Raw genomic sequence first — 17,673 nt, forward strand, 5'->3', positions numbered from 1 at the left:
TTGATATATAGTGAGAGACTCCATGGCCTGCAAGCAGGCCTATCTAGCAACCCAACATGCTGCATGGTTACTCAACACTATGATATTCCAATGTCCATACGACTTGAATGCCTAATGAACAAAGAGAAAGCAGAAAGGCGTGCCAGGAAACAGAGATAACAACTTCTTGGGTGACTAAATTTTACTGGGGTAAATGGAAAAGCAATCTAGCTTTGAACTTTTTCCTTTTAAATGAACATTCTTTGTAATGTATAAACTAAAGTTATTCTTCTATCAAAAAAGAGAGTAAGGCATGAAGGAATGGCTGGGAAATTCTTAATTATCTGAAGATTGTTCACAATAGAACTCCAAGGCATCATCTGAAAAGAATATACTAAAAAGTTTGTCCCTTCTACCCTGTGCTTGAACTCTATGGGAAGCTCTACAGTAATGCTTCATCCTCTGAGGTTTGCATTCCAGTGCATTAAAGTCCATTTCTTTCAGGCCTTGATCCAAGATACACTGAAGTTAGTAAAATACTTGAGTGCTTTTAATGGCTTTGGATCAAGGCCTTTATTGTTCTCTTAATCACAGGCAGCATATAGGTACTAGTGTACTTAATCATTAAGTGGTCTCTTGTGAAGCTATACTCTGGGGAGCTGTAATATTAGCTCTATCATTCATTAGAAGAAATTATTCCTTAAGTATGAACGAGCCAACAAGCAGTGGTTAACCAGCTTTGCTTAGATGTTGCAGAAGATGGGAGATGACTAATTATTTAATTCTCTCCTAGCTGTTATTAACTTTGTATCCTACTCATTACCTGCTCGTTAACTGTATACAATGTATTGTAGTTCTCATCTCTGGATATGCATTCAGCACTAACACACTGAGAAAGCTTTCTCCAGGGTTTACATTGCTTAAAGTAAAGAAGGATATGAAGTTGTCTACCGTGGTAGTGCTCTTGTCAATATGGTACTACACAAGCACGATGACCAGTAGTAATGTTTGGGCATGAAAACATTAATTGTTTATACAGCACAGGTTGTTAACAGTTGACCTCAGCAGGACAAGGAAACTGAATTAGCACTCTACAGTAACAGCACACTCCAGGTAAAAGCCTGGAGCTGTGGATTCCTGGAGCTCTGAATGCATCTACAGGTCCAGCTGAATGGGGTACTCACCGGTCTCCAGCGCAGAATGTACTTGCTGATGTGAGATGTTTTGGGAGCGTTCCACTGGATGGGGTGGGAGTTTGGTTGATTCGTACTCTCTGTAATGATCACTTGAACAGGTCCAGTTGCCCCTGAAACACAGAAGTTTCCATTCTTAACATGCTGGGGATGGTTCTCTTCCACCTTTGTTGTTGAGTCATGAAAAAGGCATGGTTTGCATACTACTTAATACATGGAAAACTAGTCAGACTATATTTCTCTCTTTAACGGTTTCAGCTAGAAAACGGATGAATTAGAATACATTCTGGGGAGAAGTTAGCATGTGCTGTTTGGGTTAATTTCCTGTGTCATGAAGTAGCAAATTGGAACTACCCAATACAGAAAAAGAAGGATTGGTGTGACAAATCAGGTCCATAAACTCATGAATATACAAGTTCAGCAGGGCTCTAAGACTTAAGACTACTGACTTCTCATTAACACATTTAGTTAGATCAGGCTCAGTCAAAAACTCTTCACAAAGCTCTCTAACTGGGAAGAAAAAGTTTTAGCATTTGGTGGTTCTCTTTTCAGTGCCTCCCTGCCCTGCTGGGGATGTTTCACTGAACACTCAGCAACACTGTACTTGTGCTAGTTCTCAGAAAATCCCATTACAACCAGCCTGCAATCTGCAGGAAAGTGTGTTGTTTTAGCCATTAAATACCTACACCCTTCCCTCACCCCCAGCATTTCTATTTATAATTTATTTGTACATCTGCGTGACATATATACCTGCTACATATTTAACAGGACTTCCAGGCAAATAAACCTATGCCCACACAGAATTTCAAAGCTCTCCTAACCCCAAACCTACGTTCAGAAACATTAGATTTGGTTTATTTACACATTTGCAGTCGCTCTTGTGTCTATAGAAAGCCTAAATCCCTGGTCTCCAGTCTGGAGGCATGCATATTTCACATAGCTCAAGGAGATGTTTGTTTAAGCAGTCTGACAAGAGTCAGTGAAGCTCAGCAATCCTGAATAAGAAACTGAGGGGAAAAGAAAAATAAGAGGAGAAGAAGCCTGTTTCCTATTCATGCCATTCTTAGTTTACTGCCCCAAAGAAAAGTAGCCCCTAGGTCTGCCTGCCAGGTGTCTTACTGCCATACAGCTAGTAAGGCAGAAAAAAGGCAATAGGAAAAGGGGTAGTACCCTTCCTTCCAGGTTCAAATTCCCTTTCTGATATTACAGGGCACATATGGGATAAATACATTGCAGCTACTGAGTAGGCAGGTACTTCTAAATCTATCATGGCAAAAGAACAGAGAATCAGCTCACACTGAAGCTGGCACATCCAATTCTTATGCAGTTCCTCCACATTTATGCTTAGAAATGGGTCACGGAACCCATGACATGAGCATAGCTTTCCTCCCAACAGAGTAGGTGCAATGCAACATTAATATTCCATCTTTTTCAGACTTAGACAATGATAGCTGCAACTTGAAACAGGCGGGTAAAGAGGTTCCCCTTGTTTCAGAGAACTGAAAAAGAACAGCCCAACTGACAGAGGCATTGCCCATCTGTATGAAGACTTTCTGGAACTGACTAGGCAAACAAAGTTCAAGTACTTGATTTCTTCAGGGTGCTGATCAGGGAAAACGCTCCATTCTTTGGTGGATTTTGCTTCTGCAGTGAGTGTAAAAGGAAAGGCTATAGATGCAAGTTTTAAGCAGCAGAATCGGAAGGTTACAGATGTGATATTGCTAAGTACTAAGTGGTGATGAAAAGCAAAGCTGTTGTGTGATAGTCATGCTTTAAGCTAAGCCTGGCCTCAGGAAAAGCTGTTAACAATCTGGCACCCTCTTTACAATCATAACATCTATTTGTGTCTGCCAAGAAAGTGGGGGGAAACGTTCTGTTTAAAAAGGAAACCAAAAGGATCTCTTGAGCAGTTAAGGAATACTTCCCTAAGGTTGGAAGTACCTGCAGATTATAAACCATTAGCAGGCCTTGAAAACTACAGAAATAAAATTTTTGTTTTTTTGATATACAGTGAAAAGAATATACACTTCCACTTAATAGGACTTGACAGTGATGTACAGTAATGTACAGGTAACCTGAACAGGCAAGGGATAGAGAGATTGCTTTCCTTATGTCTTAGCAGAAGAGTCATCTGTTGAGTTTCTTACCAGCATAGGCTTGCAGGGGTTGGCAGTGCCACTCTCCAATACCCCGACCATAGCAATAGCACTGGTATCTGACACCATGGACATACTTCTCCCAGGAATCTCCAATTTGGTAGAAGGTACGGGTTTCGGAATCCTGGCACTGATCTAAAGGCACAAAAAAGAAAGAAAACCACTAGGTGATATCGAAACTATTGAGAAAAAACTACATCAAACAGAAGAGTAAATCAGAAGAGACTTTTTCATAGGAAGTGCAACCACATTTATTTACAAATATTGCTGCACGAAGAGCAAGTGGCAACAAACTGAATCTTGAATCAAGGTTCCTGATACATCACTGCGTGCTTTAAGACAGATATCAGATGGCTCATTCTGCTGTGATGCATTCCTTAAAATACTGTTAACACAGGCTGTCCACCTTGGAAGCTTCCTACTAAAGTCAGTGCAGAGTTCCTTCAAGGAAGGATTTATTTTGTACTGGCTATTGTGGAGCCTTATTCTGCTTCAGTCAACTGAGTTCATCTTTAATCCAAAACTAAACCATGCTGCTCTCCAGGAAATCAGTGGCAAAATTCCCACTAGCTTAAACACATTTTGGTCATATGTACATCTGAAGTGATCCATGAATATTCAGAAGTCATTCCAGATTTATCGTCATATAAACTGAAGAAAAACAAAACAAATCTGAAATCTGCTCAAGCTAGTGGGAATACAGTGTCGTAGCAATGCTTCAGTATACTTTCTAGTCTGACCTCTGCCTGTGTCTCTGTCTCGATGCAAGTTTTCAGTGAGAACTAACATTATGCTTCTTTAGTTAGCAGAAGTCTTGTTTAGAGAGAGCCAACAAAATTAAACCAATTTCACCTTTACAGAGAACTGAAATCATCTCCCTTTCTTTCAAAGTAGTGATTTTCAGGAGCTTTACAATCCAAATTCCTCCAGTAAAAGCGTACAGATATTACTGTAAATAAAGTAAAATTTAACCACTTGCTAATAAATTTTCCTGGCGATAGCTCCAAGTTCTCTAGATTTAGTAATTGCAAGTCAAACAGTCGTGTCTTATCATCCAATCCTGATTCACTAGAGAAGAGGGGAGGCAGAAAAGATGAAATCTCTTCATTCCTGCACAGAGCCATGATGGTTTTAGCTAACCTCCAAAGTGCTATTAACACATGTTCTCATCCTGAGCATGCTTTCTTTGCCAGAACAAAGGGCATCCAAAAAAAAATCAATTTAGTCTGAGGTAAGTGAATATATGCTGGTCATGTTCTTCTCTCAGTTCAGTAAGGAGACCTAAAGATTTCAGGATAGAGAAAGGAAAGAAAAACTGCACCTAGCATCACCGGCTACTTGCATATTCATTCATCAGTACTCAGTCTGAGAACCCTGCTTGCTAACAGCACAAGGTACCAGACTTCAGCCAATTCAACCCAGTCTGTGGTTCATATGCCCCGTTACCTCAGCTTGAAGAGTGTTATATTTTAAAAGACGTGCTGCACGATGGAATTCTTCTAGGGCATGTCTGATAACCCAAGCTTACTTCCCTAAAACCACAAATGCCATCTCGCATGCCTCCAACAAATACAGCGTTACTTCTACTTCCACAGTTGTGCAATAGAAGGCAGAAAGTTGGCAAAGACCGAGTCCAAATTCACACACCAGTTTCACCATACTGTAATCAGTTCTTGTCAAACACACGCTGTGCAAGTGGGGACAGCTGTGACTTACCAACGGGATCGCACTTCCATCTCCCACGACCTTGGCCAAAGCACGTGCAGTTCAGCATGTGCCCCTCATCATGACGCTTGTGGAACGTCTGGTTCACATCATAGGTGATACCATCCACAATGCACTGATCTGTTTGAGAAAGAGCAGAGATGTTTTGTCAGCAATAGCTTTAAGCATTAAGACAAAATCCTTCTCCTTGGCACATATTTCCCTCCTCTTAATCAGCTTACAGAGACTAACCCTGACAAGCTCCATCCATGCAAAATGGAGCCCTTCTGGTATCTGTGATCATGGCAGATTAGTGCTGCATACACATCACTGCTCCTGAGCTCATTTATCAGCAGCGTGCAAACAAGCACCACTTGCAGAAAAAAAGGTCCATAGGATTCAGTCGAAAGCAGAATCCATTACTCGCTATGAAACTGCCTTATGACAGATTCCACATGTGAAAGAATCTAAAGCATCACACTCCTTCGCTACTACCTCTTAGGGAAGTCTAGACTGGAAAACCTTGTCAAGTACTGTCTGAAATCATTAGAACTGCACAAGAAGGAAAGGGCTACTCCAAATTCATACTGATGCCAAGCTGAGGTACAAATATGCAACAGAAAAGCATCATAAGCATCTCTCTGCTACACTTCATAGTAAGCTGAAGACAGGAGCAGATCTATTATATATCCAAGATGCTAATGGTGCCTACTAATCTACTACTCCCTGAAAGCACAGTAATCAGACTCCATGCTAAAGTACAGTTTATTAGGTTTAATGGAGATATGTCAACCTGTGACGTGGCCCAGAATTCCTAAAGCCAGTCTAATCACAGCAAGGAGCAGGAAGACAAAACAAATGATAAAACCACCCCAGAAGCATGTTGTTTTCTTAAGAAGGACCCATGAGACCCAAGTTCAGTTCTGGACTCAGTCACAGACCATCTGTCCTTGGGGAAGTGACTCAGTTAATCCCAGGCCTTCTTTCCCCATCATACTTTCCCACAACACAAGCATGGCATCAGGATAAACCAAACACTGGTCAGATCCACCAATGGGGGCCAAGGACCTCCTCCAGTTGCTATGTTTTAAAAGTTCTACTTAGATAACCTTTGCCTTTTGAAAAAACAATATCTATGTCATCATCACCAAGAAAGACCCCTTAAACTTGAGAATTAAACAGCAGAGAACTAGCTGCGCTTCTAGAGAAAGGAGTTTCACAGACCAGGAAAACTTCTAGCAGTGCATTTCTCACCATTCTGAAGGAGACACATAAAAAACCCTCCTAAAGCCCTTGAATGGACCCTTCCCTATAAATTACATCCCATTTCAGCAGTGGTATTAAGAGTTCTTTCTTGGCTGCTTGTCAGCAACCCCCCTGCCTTTTCCAGACATGAAGCCAATGCTGTGAGCTAGCTGTAGGATGATCAAATATCTGTGCTTTTAAGTCTTTTTTTGGTATTGCTTAAGCACTTCTCCACTTGGGCCACTTATTTATATAAGTAAATAAGAGTAATGTCAGTGCTGTCCTGCCAACTTTTCGTATAGCTTAGCTCGCAAGGGGATTCATCCAGCGGAGGAACTGAACATTTCACTGCACGATGGTTCTGCATTCAAACTTTAGACTAATCTGGGGTTCTGTCTGTTCTTGAGAGGTTTCTGCTGAGATCCCTCTAAAGTCTCAGTAGCACTGACTGCTAACAATAGACAAGAATAAGTAGAGCTATGTATTGATCAAGCTAATCAATGTTTTCCCTGGCTTCCTAGCCTACAAAGGCTGAAACAGTTCTTTTACAGCATGGAATCAAGACATGAGCTTTACATATCCCCTCTGATTCCATGTGGATTCCACAGAAAAGATCAGTAATATAAAACTGAGAGCTTGACTTCCCCATGATGGGAAAGAAAACCAATTACTTCGGTACCCCCAACACTTAGATCAAAGCAGTGACATCAACATGAAAAAGCAGTACCTCTGAGCTGGGAGTATGCAATGCAAGTCCACTCTCCACGGCCATTTCCTACGCAGGTACATCTCATCATGTGGCCCATATCGTGCTGTTTATCCCACTGGTCCCCAACACGGTACATGATACCATCATTGGTGGTGCAGATTTCCTCGTGGGCTGGTTGGGAAGAAAGTAAGAAACCACTTTATGAGATCACAGTTAACAAGGCACTGAGGGCTTATATCATTTGCAGTGCACCTATGAAATTTCAAATATCATTTTTGCAGGATGATGAGTGTAGATTCCCTTGCAGGGGTTCATTCATTTAATTTGTTCTTGAAAGCTAACAGAGACAGATTCTGTACGACGTTCAAAGGGTGCACTGTGAAACAATTAGCTCTCGTTACATGCATGCTCTTATATGAACATAGACATTTGAAGAGCTGAGTGTTCATGAAGCTGTTTATGGGCTCAGATGCTGCACTGCCATTAATCACAAAGCCTTTCATTTAAGAACTCCCACATGTTGGAGATCAGGGATGCGCATGGACTGGAGAAATGGACCACAACATAGTGCAGACATATTCCTAACCACACATTAGGTAAAAGGAAGTGATGAGCCATGAAGGAGAAGCTTTGGCAGATACAAGGTAAAAAAAATCACTTGCTGTCAAGCAACATAGTTCAGTGCTTCTTAATGGACCTACAACAGTTTGCACCATCTGAAAAGCATGCCTAGCTTGCAGCAAATGAGGAACAAAAATAGCCTTCTCCTGGCACTGCCTGAGTCCTCACTAGAAGTGATTAGCTGGGGGGAAAACAGGACACAAAGCTTCAGAAATTCCTTAAAGGTTTTTGACTTGGTTGATGCAAGCTCAGTAAAAGTCATCAATAAGTGACCAGGGACAGACAGCTCCTTACTTTGGAGCTCAAAGAGCTATGTGCAAGCAATTATAACCCCTTTATGGTTCTCATTCTTACCAGCCATAGGGCAGAAGCCAAATTTCTGGTCAGCATCATAGTTCTCAGTGGTTCCACACCACTTCATGTTGTCTCTCCGTCCCTCAGAAGTACAGTCAGTATAGTTGCGGTTGTTGTACAGGAAGGGGAAGTGGCACAGAGCACCGTTGGAATTGCCACCACGTGTCTGGACCAAAACTGGAGATAAAAAGGAAAACGGATGCAAATCAAACCTACGCTCTCCCATAGCATGCAGAGAACAGCTTTAAAAATAAACCGGCACTATTTTTCCCATGTGTACTCTGTATGGTATTATTCACTAGCCTCTTTTATTGGATTTAATTAATTCAGATCTGGAAATATAAGCCTCGCACAGGTCAGTTCAGTTCAAACATTGCTTTGGAAAGAGTTGCTGAACCCAGCCATGGGATTTCCTGGGGAATATGGAAAACTAAAGCTCACTGTGTTTGGGAAGTGGCTTTTCAGACCCTTTGTACCAAAGTCTAGAGAATCAAATAACCTCACAGTTCTCAGCATATCTGTATTATCTCACTGAGAGTATTACTCAATTGTGCCCTTTGGCTTAAAGAAAAACCTTGGATGTCAGGAAAGGGTTACAATTCATTTATTAACAACAGGACAAGTCAAAAACTCTCTGCAGGTTGAAAGCTTCGTGTTTTGCAAGCACCAGTGGAAAGAGGGCTCTAATCTACATAAACTATTCACCTCTTGTACAACTCTGGTTTACAAATAATAGAAAACGAGGAGGTATTTGCTGAGGTTTTTAGCTATATCAACATCTCTTAATCCCCACAGAATACCACAAGAAGCCTCACTAAAGCAAGAATGTGCGTGCACGTCCACATGTGGACAGGGGACCGAGTTTTTTAGCTTTGTATTTGTTGGGTTTGTTTTGTTTTTTAAAAAGAAAGAGTATTGTATGTGCTGTGCAGGAAAGCTTATCATTAAAAAAATGAGGTAGAAGAGAGGTTAAAAAGCCTGTACAGTATAAGAAGCAGTATTTTTGTGTTGGAATGTGAAAAATTCTTTCTAAGGTCAGACTGCAGACAAGCCTGCCTGGATACTGCTCCACAGATGCCTGATGGGCTTTCTAGGAAGTACAACCGCACAGGTAGATTTGTGCTGTGAAGGGAATGCTGACCATCCACAGACAAGTGGGAATGCCGCTGCATTAGTCATGCACCAGCTTTTGATCACAGTAATCACAAATCACATTAAGATTACTGCTATATATGGCAACCTGGCTAGATTGTCAGGACTGAGGCAGTGACAAGAGAACTGCACAAGTTGTACTCTATGGATACCCTCTTCTTTGCAACCTAATATGGGCAATGCTGCAGCAATTCAGCCAAGCAGAGACAAAGTCCACATATCCTTTGAGCCAAAGCTCTGTCTTGACTAAGTATTTGTGCTCTATGGTCAGCTTGAAGAACAGAGATCATGACTCAAAGGCTACACCTGTGTCATCCTGAGCACCCTCCAAAGATACCGAAAGTATAAAAATGCCCTGACTCCAGATAGCCCTCCATTCATGTAACTGCTTTGTTGCTGAGGCATGCCTAGAGTCCCTCCAAACTGCCAGGACTGTTCAGACAGCTATGTGCTTTTGTTCCTTCCTCCACAAAGACAACGTGCATGTGAAGACCCTCTGAGAAGGACTCACCATTCTGCTCAGTACAGAAGGAGTATCTCCTGTCCTGCTCAAAGTTGGAAGTGGTGCTGCACCAGAGGTGCCCATCTGTGCGGCCTTCAGTAGTGCAAGAGTAGAAAGTCCTCCCGTTGTAGGTGAAAGGCAGAACACAGGCTTCTCCATCAGAATTGCCACCATATGTTTGGGTCACAGCTATTAACAAGGCACAGCGTTAGACTCCAGCTTAAAGCAATCCCCAAATCTAAGGGCTCTAAAGCAGCAACAGCCCCTCTGGGTCAAATCACTGGCTGCTAGGAGCCCACAGTGACTGCCATGGACCTGGGCCAATACACACCAAGAGAAGACTTAGTCCCACAGATGTGTCATTCTTTTACATTCTTTTCTAAACATATATTACTGAAGCTTGGTTTGAATAAAATTACGAATGTTGTTCCCCATGGGCCTTAGTAGTCATATATATAACTCACTGGGAAATATTTCTGCCCTACAGAACTAGGCTGCAAGTAACCAAAGCAACTATTTATTTTTCACCTCTCGCATCTTTTTCCAGTATGTCTTCTCTGGCAAACATATGATACACATACAAAGGGACTCCCCACCACAATAAAACCACAGATCTCACTGGACAGAACGGGCACTGAACAAAAGCTCATACCTATTTCCTGGCAGCTGACTCCATTGCCCAAACAAGTACAAAGCATTTGCTGGCTGCCCTGTGTCTTCAACCACTGCATACCCAAAGAATACACCACTCCGTTATCAGTTACACAGTGGCCATGTGGCTGAGGTTGGGGCTGTTGAGGCTGAGGCTGGTACAACGCAGTCTGCACATTTGTGAAGCTGGGAGAGCCAGATCCTGCAGTAGAACATGGGAGAGAACCGAGATGTCACATGCAGAGCTGAAGAACAGAATGCTTCAATTAAATGCTGAGACGAAGACTTAAGCACTACATCAGATTGAAGACATCACTCTTAACCCCCTTAGATGCATTTTAATTATTCCATTTTGTAAACTTCAAAATCAAAAGAACAACCCTCTCTCCTGCTAATGATAGCCTCTGGTTTCTACCACCGTTGAGTTGCTTTAGAAAGGATTAAGATCACCAACTGCTCAGACAACAAAGAAGCACTGATAAAGTAGAGAGAGAATGGAAAAAAAAAAAACAAGCAAGGGTAGGATTCATTTTGATTTTTTCACTGAAAAAGGAAAATAACGCTGGCTGTCTGCCTCTAATATGGATGTTTTTGCTAAAGATTCCCACGGCAATTTTCACAAATTCAGGTCTGCTGAGGTGCAGTAAACAGAACACTGACACCATTGACGTGATACGCCTTTTGAAGTTTCTACTTTCTGAGAGTTTGAAGCTAACCTGCTGGTGCTAATGAGTTAAAAGTCATTAATCAAGAAAATTTCAGTGTAGTGTCAGTAGAGAAACGAGTTTTACTGCATACACCAAAAGAAAATGGCAAAAAGAACTTAGAAAGCAAAGACTTTGTTAAGCCTTGGGCAAGAAATTGGTTACCTATAAACCAGGTAATATTTCATACCAAAATTACAAACTATCTATGTGCACTAAACTGCACTGCATACATTGGCATTTCTGTTTTTTAAAGCCTAGCCATTAGTAGATGCATTTATCTTGTCAAAGAAACCAGATGGTCTCAGTGGAGTTTAAATTAAGGGCATTTCAAGGCAGTTACCCTGAGGCAAATACATCAAGTTCAAATACTAACTGAAAATGCCGTGTTTTTAAAACAAAGCTAGTAGATATTTCCTGTAGGTGCGCAGTTCTACATGTGATTTACTGCACTGTGATTGTGCAGGCAATCACATCTGTATGTGCAAACCCCATCTGTGCAAGGAAGCCAAGTGTAATTAATTTTATCTACACATGAACAAACAAGGAGCATCTCCTGAATTCTAACCCTCTACGCTGCTGGTCTTTCTCTGACGAGTTTTCTATGTGCTAAAGGTAGGATGGTGCAACTCATCACTATCTCCTAGCCAGTTCAAGCATGCCATTCGTTGTTCCTGCCCCTACTTTACGCCATGTCCCACTTACCAGTGCTAGTTGTATGCAGGGATGTGTGCCTTTCACATTTCCATTCACCTCTGCCGTTACCAGTACAGATGCACTGAAGCAAGTTTCCCCGGTTATCCTTCTTGCTCCAAGTGTCCCCAATTCTGTAGGAAGTCTTGGTGTCTTGGTCATTGCACCTATCTGCACAAGGAACATGATTATTATATATTTCTGCATTGGATGGCTTCACCGTGCCATTTATATCACTGAAACGTCAACACCATCGAACATGCCAATAGTGTAAAGCCTTTATTGAGAGCCAACCTTTCTTGCAGCCCACTATTACAAGCCCTATATACTCTAAAACCTGTGTTAAACTGCATAGGCTGAGAGACCACAAAAACCCTGATGGTAAAAATAAATCAACCTGTTTTAATGCCTTGCTCAGCAGGAATAAACCAGAACCTATTCGAGGGCAATATGTTAAATACCACTTTTTCCAAAAGAAGTGTTTGGAAAGCTGTCAGTAAAGTTAATACCAGCTGCACACATCATAACAGGAATATCAGACTTCCTAAATCTCCCTGTTGTCTTTATTAACTCACAACCCCACTGAATTGAATAAACAGGTTAAAAGGACAATGTAACAAACTAGTTTTGTCTGGATGCCAAATACACATGGATCAACTAGTTCTTCCATTACAGTGTTTTATGCTCTCATTCAAGGAGAACTTGATACAGTGGCTCAAATATAATCACGGATCAATGCACATGGATTTATGAAGAACTGTGGAAGGACGTATGTGCCACCTTAGACTGCCACTAAAAGAGCACTCAGAATAAAATATCAGTGTGGAGAACACGTTACTAATTCACACTGGTTAAAATGACCAAAAACTGAGTAATTTACCACAAAAGTGTGTCAAGCATTCAGAAAGTAATTTAGCAAATGTGTATGTGGGGAAAGGGTTGGGGATGCAACCTGTCTTACGGACATCCAGATTTTCACATTAGACAATGAAAAGCTGAAATGTCCCCCTAGAATTCAGCAGTGATTCTAGAAAACTCTGGCCATAAAAGATATCTAACATCATGTATGCTGAAGCATAATGACACTTTCTGGGCTACAGCTATCATCTTACATACAGAGATTCAAATTTATGTAGTTAATTACATTTGAGAAATAAAATGAAAAATGAACAGGTCATTATATTACAATTTCCCTACAATATAGCAATGCAGACCTGAGTTATGGGGGGAAAGATACTGCCAAATCATTTTTATTAGTAATAATATCTCCTCAAATTCACAAACAACACATTCTGTTTTATTCATTCCTGTTTGACAGTTAATGATATTTCCCCATGTGTTCTAACAGACTTAATATTGTGAAGGCTGGTTTGGTTTTTATGGCTTGTTTCTCAACCAACGCTCTCCAGATACTCAGTTTTAATCCCAGCCCTCCTCAGAGTTTTAGTTCCTTACAGGTCTGCAGTTTACATCAGCAGAAAGCTATTATCTGTGTGTCCCAAGGCAACTGAATGGGAGGCAATTTAAAGAGCTCCTCAAAACTAGCCCAACAGAGGTGGAAGGTACAAAGTTCAACTTTTCTTGAGGAAACTGCTGTAAACCGATAGCTCCACAACAGAGTCTGCTCCTGGCAAAATTCAAGCAGAAGCCAGACAAACCAGCAAGATTTTGGATTTTACAAGCCCTGTCTGCTCTGCAAGTGCTAAAACAACAGAATATTTACAGTAACGTGGTTCAACTTACTTCTGGAGGTGCAGGTGATGCGGCCGCTGCCCTCCCCCAGGCAGGTGCAGTCCACCATCATCCAGCCCTGGTAGGGCTTCTCCCAGGTCTCACCCACCACATAGGATGTCCCGGCCGTGTTGTCGTAGCACCGCTCGGCTGAGGGAGAAAAGAGGGTCAGCGTTTGTGCCTCATATGGAACCAGGGACACCCCAGGTGAGGAGGGAGACTGCTCTCCAGCCAAGCTGAGGAAGGACAAAGCCATCACATACCCAAGGGCTTGCAGGTCCACTCGCCCTTCCCATTGCCCAGGCACACGCACTCCAGCAAATAGCCACCCGTCTCGTGAGGCCGACGCCAGGTATCGCCAATCTTGTAGGACTTGCCGCCCTCATGGCAGCGATCTGAGGGCGGGAGAGAGGGGAGCTGAGGTGAGGAGCATCACCACAGCCAGCACCACGGGGATGTGGGGTCCCCACGGGGACAGCAGCGAACAGGAAAAGGTTTGAGCATGGTGGAGGTGAAGGAAAGAGGAAAAAAGGTGAGGATAAGGGCCGATCATGGCTGCCTCTTTCATGCTGCAAAATGGCGCCCACTGTTTTCCTCAGAGGGCGCCATTTTTCCCTTGGCGCCACCTCAGCCCATGCAGGCCCCGTCCTCTCTCTTCAGCGAAGCACAGCCAGGTTTTAAACCACAGACAAGACTGGCTGCTGAAATGGGGCTAGCATGGCCTGAGGAGATTCTGTTTCATCCTCATGAGGGTTTGCTGTTTCATCCTCATGAGGGTTTGCTGTTTCATCCTCATGAGGGTTTGCCTCCATCTTGTGCTGACAGAGAGATGTACACTGACGGCTATCCCCACACAGCAAGAGGGATGCAGAAGGCCTGCAGATCCCACAGAGGCCTGCCTGTGGAGGAAAAGGTGATGCCCTGGTGACATTGCTCCTTCTGGGTTTAGAAATCCTGCCCCAAGAAGGCCAGTTCCCAGTCTATCAGCACCTCATGGGCCTGAGGCGTTCTGGCCCCACTGCTCGGCCCATGCTCATGAAGGGAAATGCAGTGAACAGCAGTTAGCAAACAAGATCCTCCTCCAAGGAAAGAAGCACACGTCTGGTCATTTATTAGGAGCCACTAAAATGTTTCATTGGCTCATTTATGAAAGTAGGCAATCTAAGAGTTATAAAGATTGATTTGAATCCAGTCACAGTCAATGAGACTCTCCAGTGAGCCCTAAAACAGGCTGATGATGAAGAAATGAGACGGCTCTTATGTCTGCAATTTCCTTACTGACTCTTTCTTTTCTTACAACACTTATCATCACTGCTCAATAAAATGCCATTACATTCAGAAGGGCTCCAGCTCTACTTGCTATATTTGATGTGTTTCTTTCCATGCTATAATGATGGCTGGCTTCTGAGCCCTCTGTGGCAATGCTGTTGGGCTCAGCACTGTGTCTCAAACAAGAAACTGAATAGCTGTAAGAAAGACTTTTCCAAAGGTGCCTAAGGGACTTTGACATCTCAGACTAAAAGAACTTCATCTGCACTCAGAGAAAGTCTAATTATGAACTGAAGGGAAACTGTGAACAATTCAGTGACTCAATACGGAAAGGATTTCCAGACAGAGACAGATGTGAAACGGAAAGCTGTGCAGAAAGAAGTATGAGGAAGGCAGGTAAAAATGAAATTGCAGAAGCACAGAGCTGGCTCAACGGATATCAAGCCCTTGTTCCCTTTGAGACCAGGGTTGGCATGACATTTTTAGAGACTAAAGGGAATGCCTCCCAAGTAGTAAATATCTAAAATATTCCTATTAATGTTTACAGGGTAACTTTGACTCAATAACAGATTAGACCCTGATGCTTATGCAAGTATACTTTGACTGCAAAAACATGTCTGTGAAGATGCAGGACATTCCTGTATATATTAAATGTACTAACATGTATGGCTGGACACGAGCAGTCATCCTGGCCTCTGTTTTTATACACAGCACATTACCTCTTAAACAGAGGAAGAATTTGGTTTTTAAAGTGTACGTACATGGGGCAAGGACTTTCACTTACAAGATTTTAATGTGCTTTGGATCAAAGCCCCTTAACTCTAGCTAATAGGCACTGGAAGAATTGTGAAAATGGCTCTGGAAAATGTGACAACAAGGAGTGAGCTCCAGTAACAGGCTCTTGGTTACATACTGGCAATGGTGCAGCTGATTCTCCCACGTCCAGCTCCAATGCAAGTACAGTCCCAGATCATGGAGTCCTTGGGGCGCTCATAAGTCTCCCCTACTCGGTAAGTGGATCCGGTGTATTTGTCAAAGCAAGTCTCTTCAGCTATAAAAGGAGAAAAATGAACTTCATGAAACCACTCTAGTAACATGTATGGTCAACAAAAATGCATGTTCTTCACCTCCTCACACGGATGCTCTTTTTTTTCTGGAGGCAGATCAGCCTCCTCTTCTTCTTGTGGTAGAACAACAGAAAGGAACTGGGGTGAAATTAACCCCCTCAGCTTCCCCATGCTGCTGAATAACCACAACTTCCCTCCCACAGTGAGCCAGGGGTTGAGCATGGCACCTGGGCTGACATGCCCTAAAGGATCGACCCCAGCTGTTTGAAGTGCAACAGGACAGAACTCAGAGGGGAGCAGATATTCCCCAGAAGCTGTGGGTTTTGACATGCTAATCCACCTCTTTTGAGTGCATTAATCCTGAATTCTGCAGCAGTCCTACTGAAGTCAACAGGCCCACTTGCGACTTGTCCACACTTGCCCAAACCTATGTGACTACCAAAGGGCTGTGCCAATGCTGTCACACAACCCGAGGTCTCCAACAGAACAACGTTCTGGACCTCCCTACCAGATAAGTGAAGCTGTGTGTGCCACAATAGCTGCTACTGGACTTTGGAAGTGTAAAACTTGGGAATACCTGGGGAGGAAGAAAATGTAGAATAAACCCTTTTTTTTATGGAGGAGCAAGGCGACTGAGTACTCCTTAAAATACCCTAGCGGTACTTTACTCAAGTCTCACCTAACAGATCTCTGGGATGTTCCCATCTGTCTTACATGAACGTTATCAGCCAGGAAACCAGCTCCTCTCTTGCATCTCCAGAGCAAGATAAAGGAATTACAGCAAACCAATGGCTCGGGACCAACAAAGACAGATAGCATGCATCTGATTATCTAAACCACGCTGTATTCCAGAGAGACTCATCTTCCAGCGGACGTCACGTTTAAAGTTTTTTCTGTTACCTAAACTTTTACTGCAGAAGACTAAACAATCTCATTTTACACTCAGTGATGGAACGCTCGCAGCACGGCTGGGGGGCTGTGGAAAGTTGTAAGCTGAAATACTTTTAAACAGGCTGACGACACTGCACAGCTATGAGAAGTTGGGGTGAAGCGATCAAACTGCACGGAGCCAGAGCTGCAAAGTGACTCCAGATTTGAGCTTCCCCATGCGAGCGGAGTCGGTTCAGTTCATTAGAAAGAAGAGGTTGGCTCCAAAGTTAATGTTTAGATCCAATCCTCCAGAGAGATGAGTGATGTTTGGCTTGGGGTTCTGGTGGCAGGCCCATCTCTAATGAAAAGCATTTCTTAAAATCCCAAGCCAGATCTTCAGTGTAATTGAGAGTAGATCCGTTAGCTGACCCTAAGGACCAGACTCCAGCTAAAAACCCGGACTGCTCGCTGTAACTCACTAGTTTAATCTGCACCAAAAGCCACTCTGCAGCTAAAACACCAACTTACGTTCGGGCTTGCTTTCGCAGTTAAACCCTCTGCTTCCACCGTAGCAGGTACAGACCAACGTGTTCCCCAGGTAAATGCGCTCCCACTGCTGGTTTATCTGGTAGTACCGTCCATTGTCAAAGCAGGTCTCTGCGGAGGGGAGGGAGGGGAAAGAAAGCAAAGTTTCGTCTTACCGAGGGCGCGGGCAGAGCACGACCAGCCCAAGCAGCACCGCGGACCCCCACCCGCGTCGGGGACACGGAGGCGGCCAGCCCCCGCTCCAGCTCCCCAGCCCGTGCCGGTACTCACGCTTGCCCTGCGCGGGGGTGGCCTGGGGCACCGAGGCAGTCTGCGCCTGCCGCCGGTTCTTCCCTCCGCGCCGCTGCCCGTCGCCCCCTCCCGCAGCCGCCGCCCCCAGGCAGAGGGCGAGCAGCGCCAGCCGCAACCCGCCGCGGCCCGGCATCCTCGGCACGGCTCGGAGAACGGGAATCTGAACGAGGAACGGGGCCGCTCGCAGGCAGCCCGACGGTCGCAGCGCCGCCGCCCGGGCGCTATATACGGCGGGC

The 17,673-nt window shown here is 43.6% G+C and overlaps 1 protein-coding gene across 9 annotated transcripts in view; it reads right to left on the reverse strand.

The window, feature by feature from the left end:
- Window positions 1–17,634, reverse strand: part of FN1 (fibronectin 1) — a 50,187-nt gene extending 32,553 nt beyond the window's left edge. For all 9 annotated transcript variants that reach the window (XM_046943492.1, XM_046943491.1, XM_015289128.4 and 6 more), the window contains exons 1-13: window positions 17,417–17,634; window positions 17,129–17,257; window positions 15,577–15,714; window positions 13,658–13,789; window positions 13,407–13,544; window positions 11,676–11,834; window positions 10,268–10,468; window positions 9,625–9,804; window positions 7,962–8,138; window positions 7,005–7,157; window positions 5,045–5,173; window positions 3,320–3,463; window positions 1,164–1,285 (exon numbers count right to left, since the gene is read on the reverse strand). In XM_046943492.1, the coding sequence (XP_046799448.1) occupies window positions 1,164–1,285; window positions 3,320–3,463; window positions 5,045–5,173; window positions 7,005–7,157; window positions 7,962–8,138; window positions 9,625–9,804; window positions 10,268–10,468; window positions 11,676–11,834; window positions 13,407–13,544; window positions 13,658–13,789; window positions 15,577–15,714; window positions 17,129–17,257; window positions 17,417–17,570 (1,956 nt within the window). In that variant the 5' untranslated portion in view covers window positions 17,571–17,634. The remainder of the gene's footprint in view (window positions 1–1,163; window positions 1,286–3,319; window positions 3,464–5,044; window positions 5,174–7,004; window positions 7,158–7,961; window positions 8,139–9,624; window positions 9,805–10,267; window positions 10,469–11,675; window positions 11,835–13,406; window positions 13,545–13,657; window positions 13,790–15,576; window positions 15,715–17,128; window positions 17,258–17,416) is intronic.
- Window positions 17,635–17,673: the final 39 nt, after the last annotated feature.

The sequence above is a fragment of the Gallus gallus genome, chromosome 7 (genome assembly GCF_016699485.2).
Source record: "Gallus gallus isolate bGalGal1 chromosome 7, bGalGal1.mat.broiler.GRCg7b, whole genome shotgun sequence".
NCBI lineage: Eukaryota > Metazoa > Chordata > Aves > Galliformes > Phasianidae > Gallus > Gallus gallus.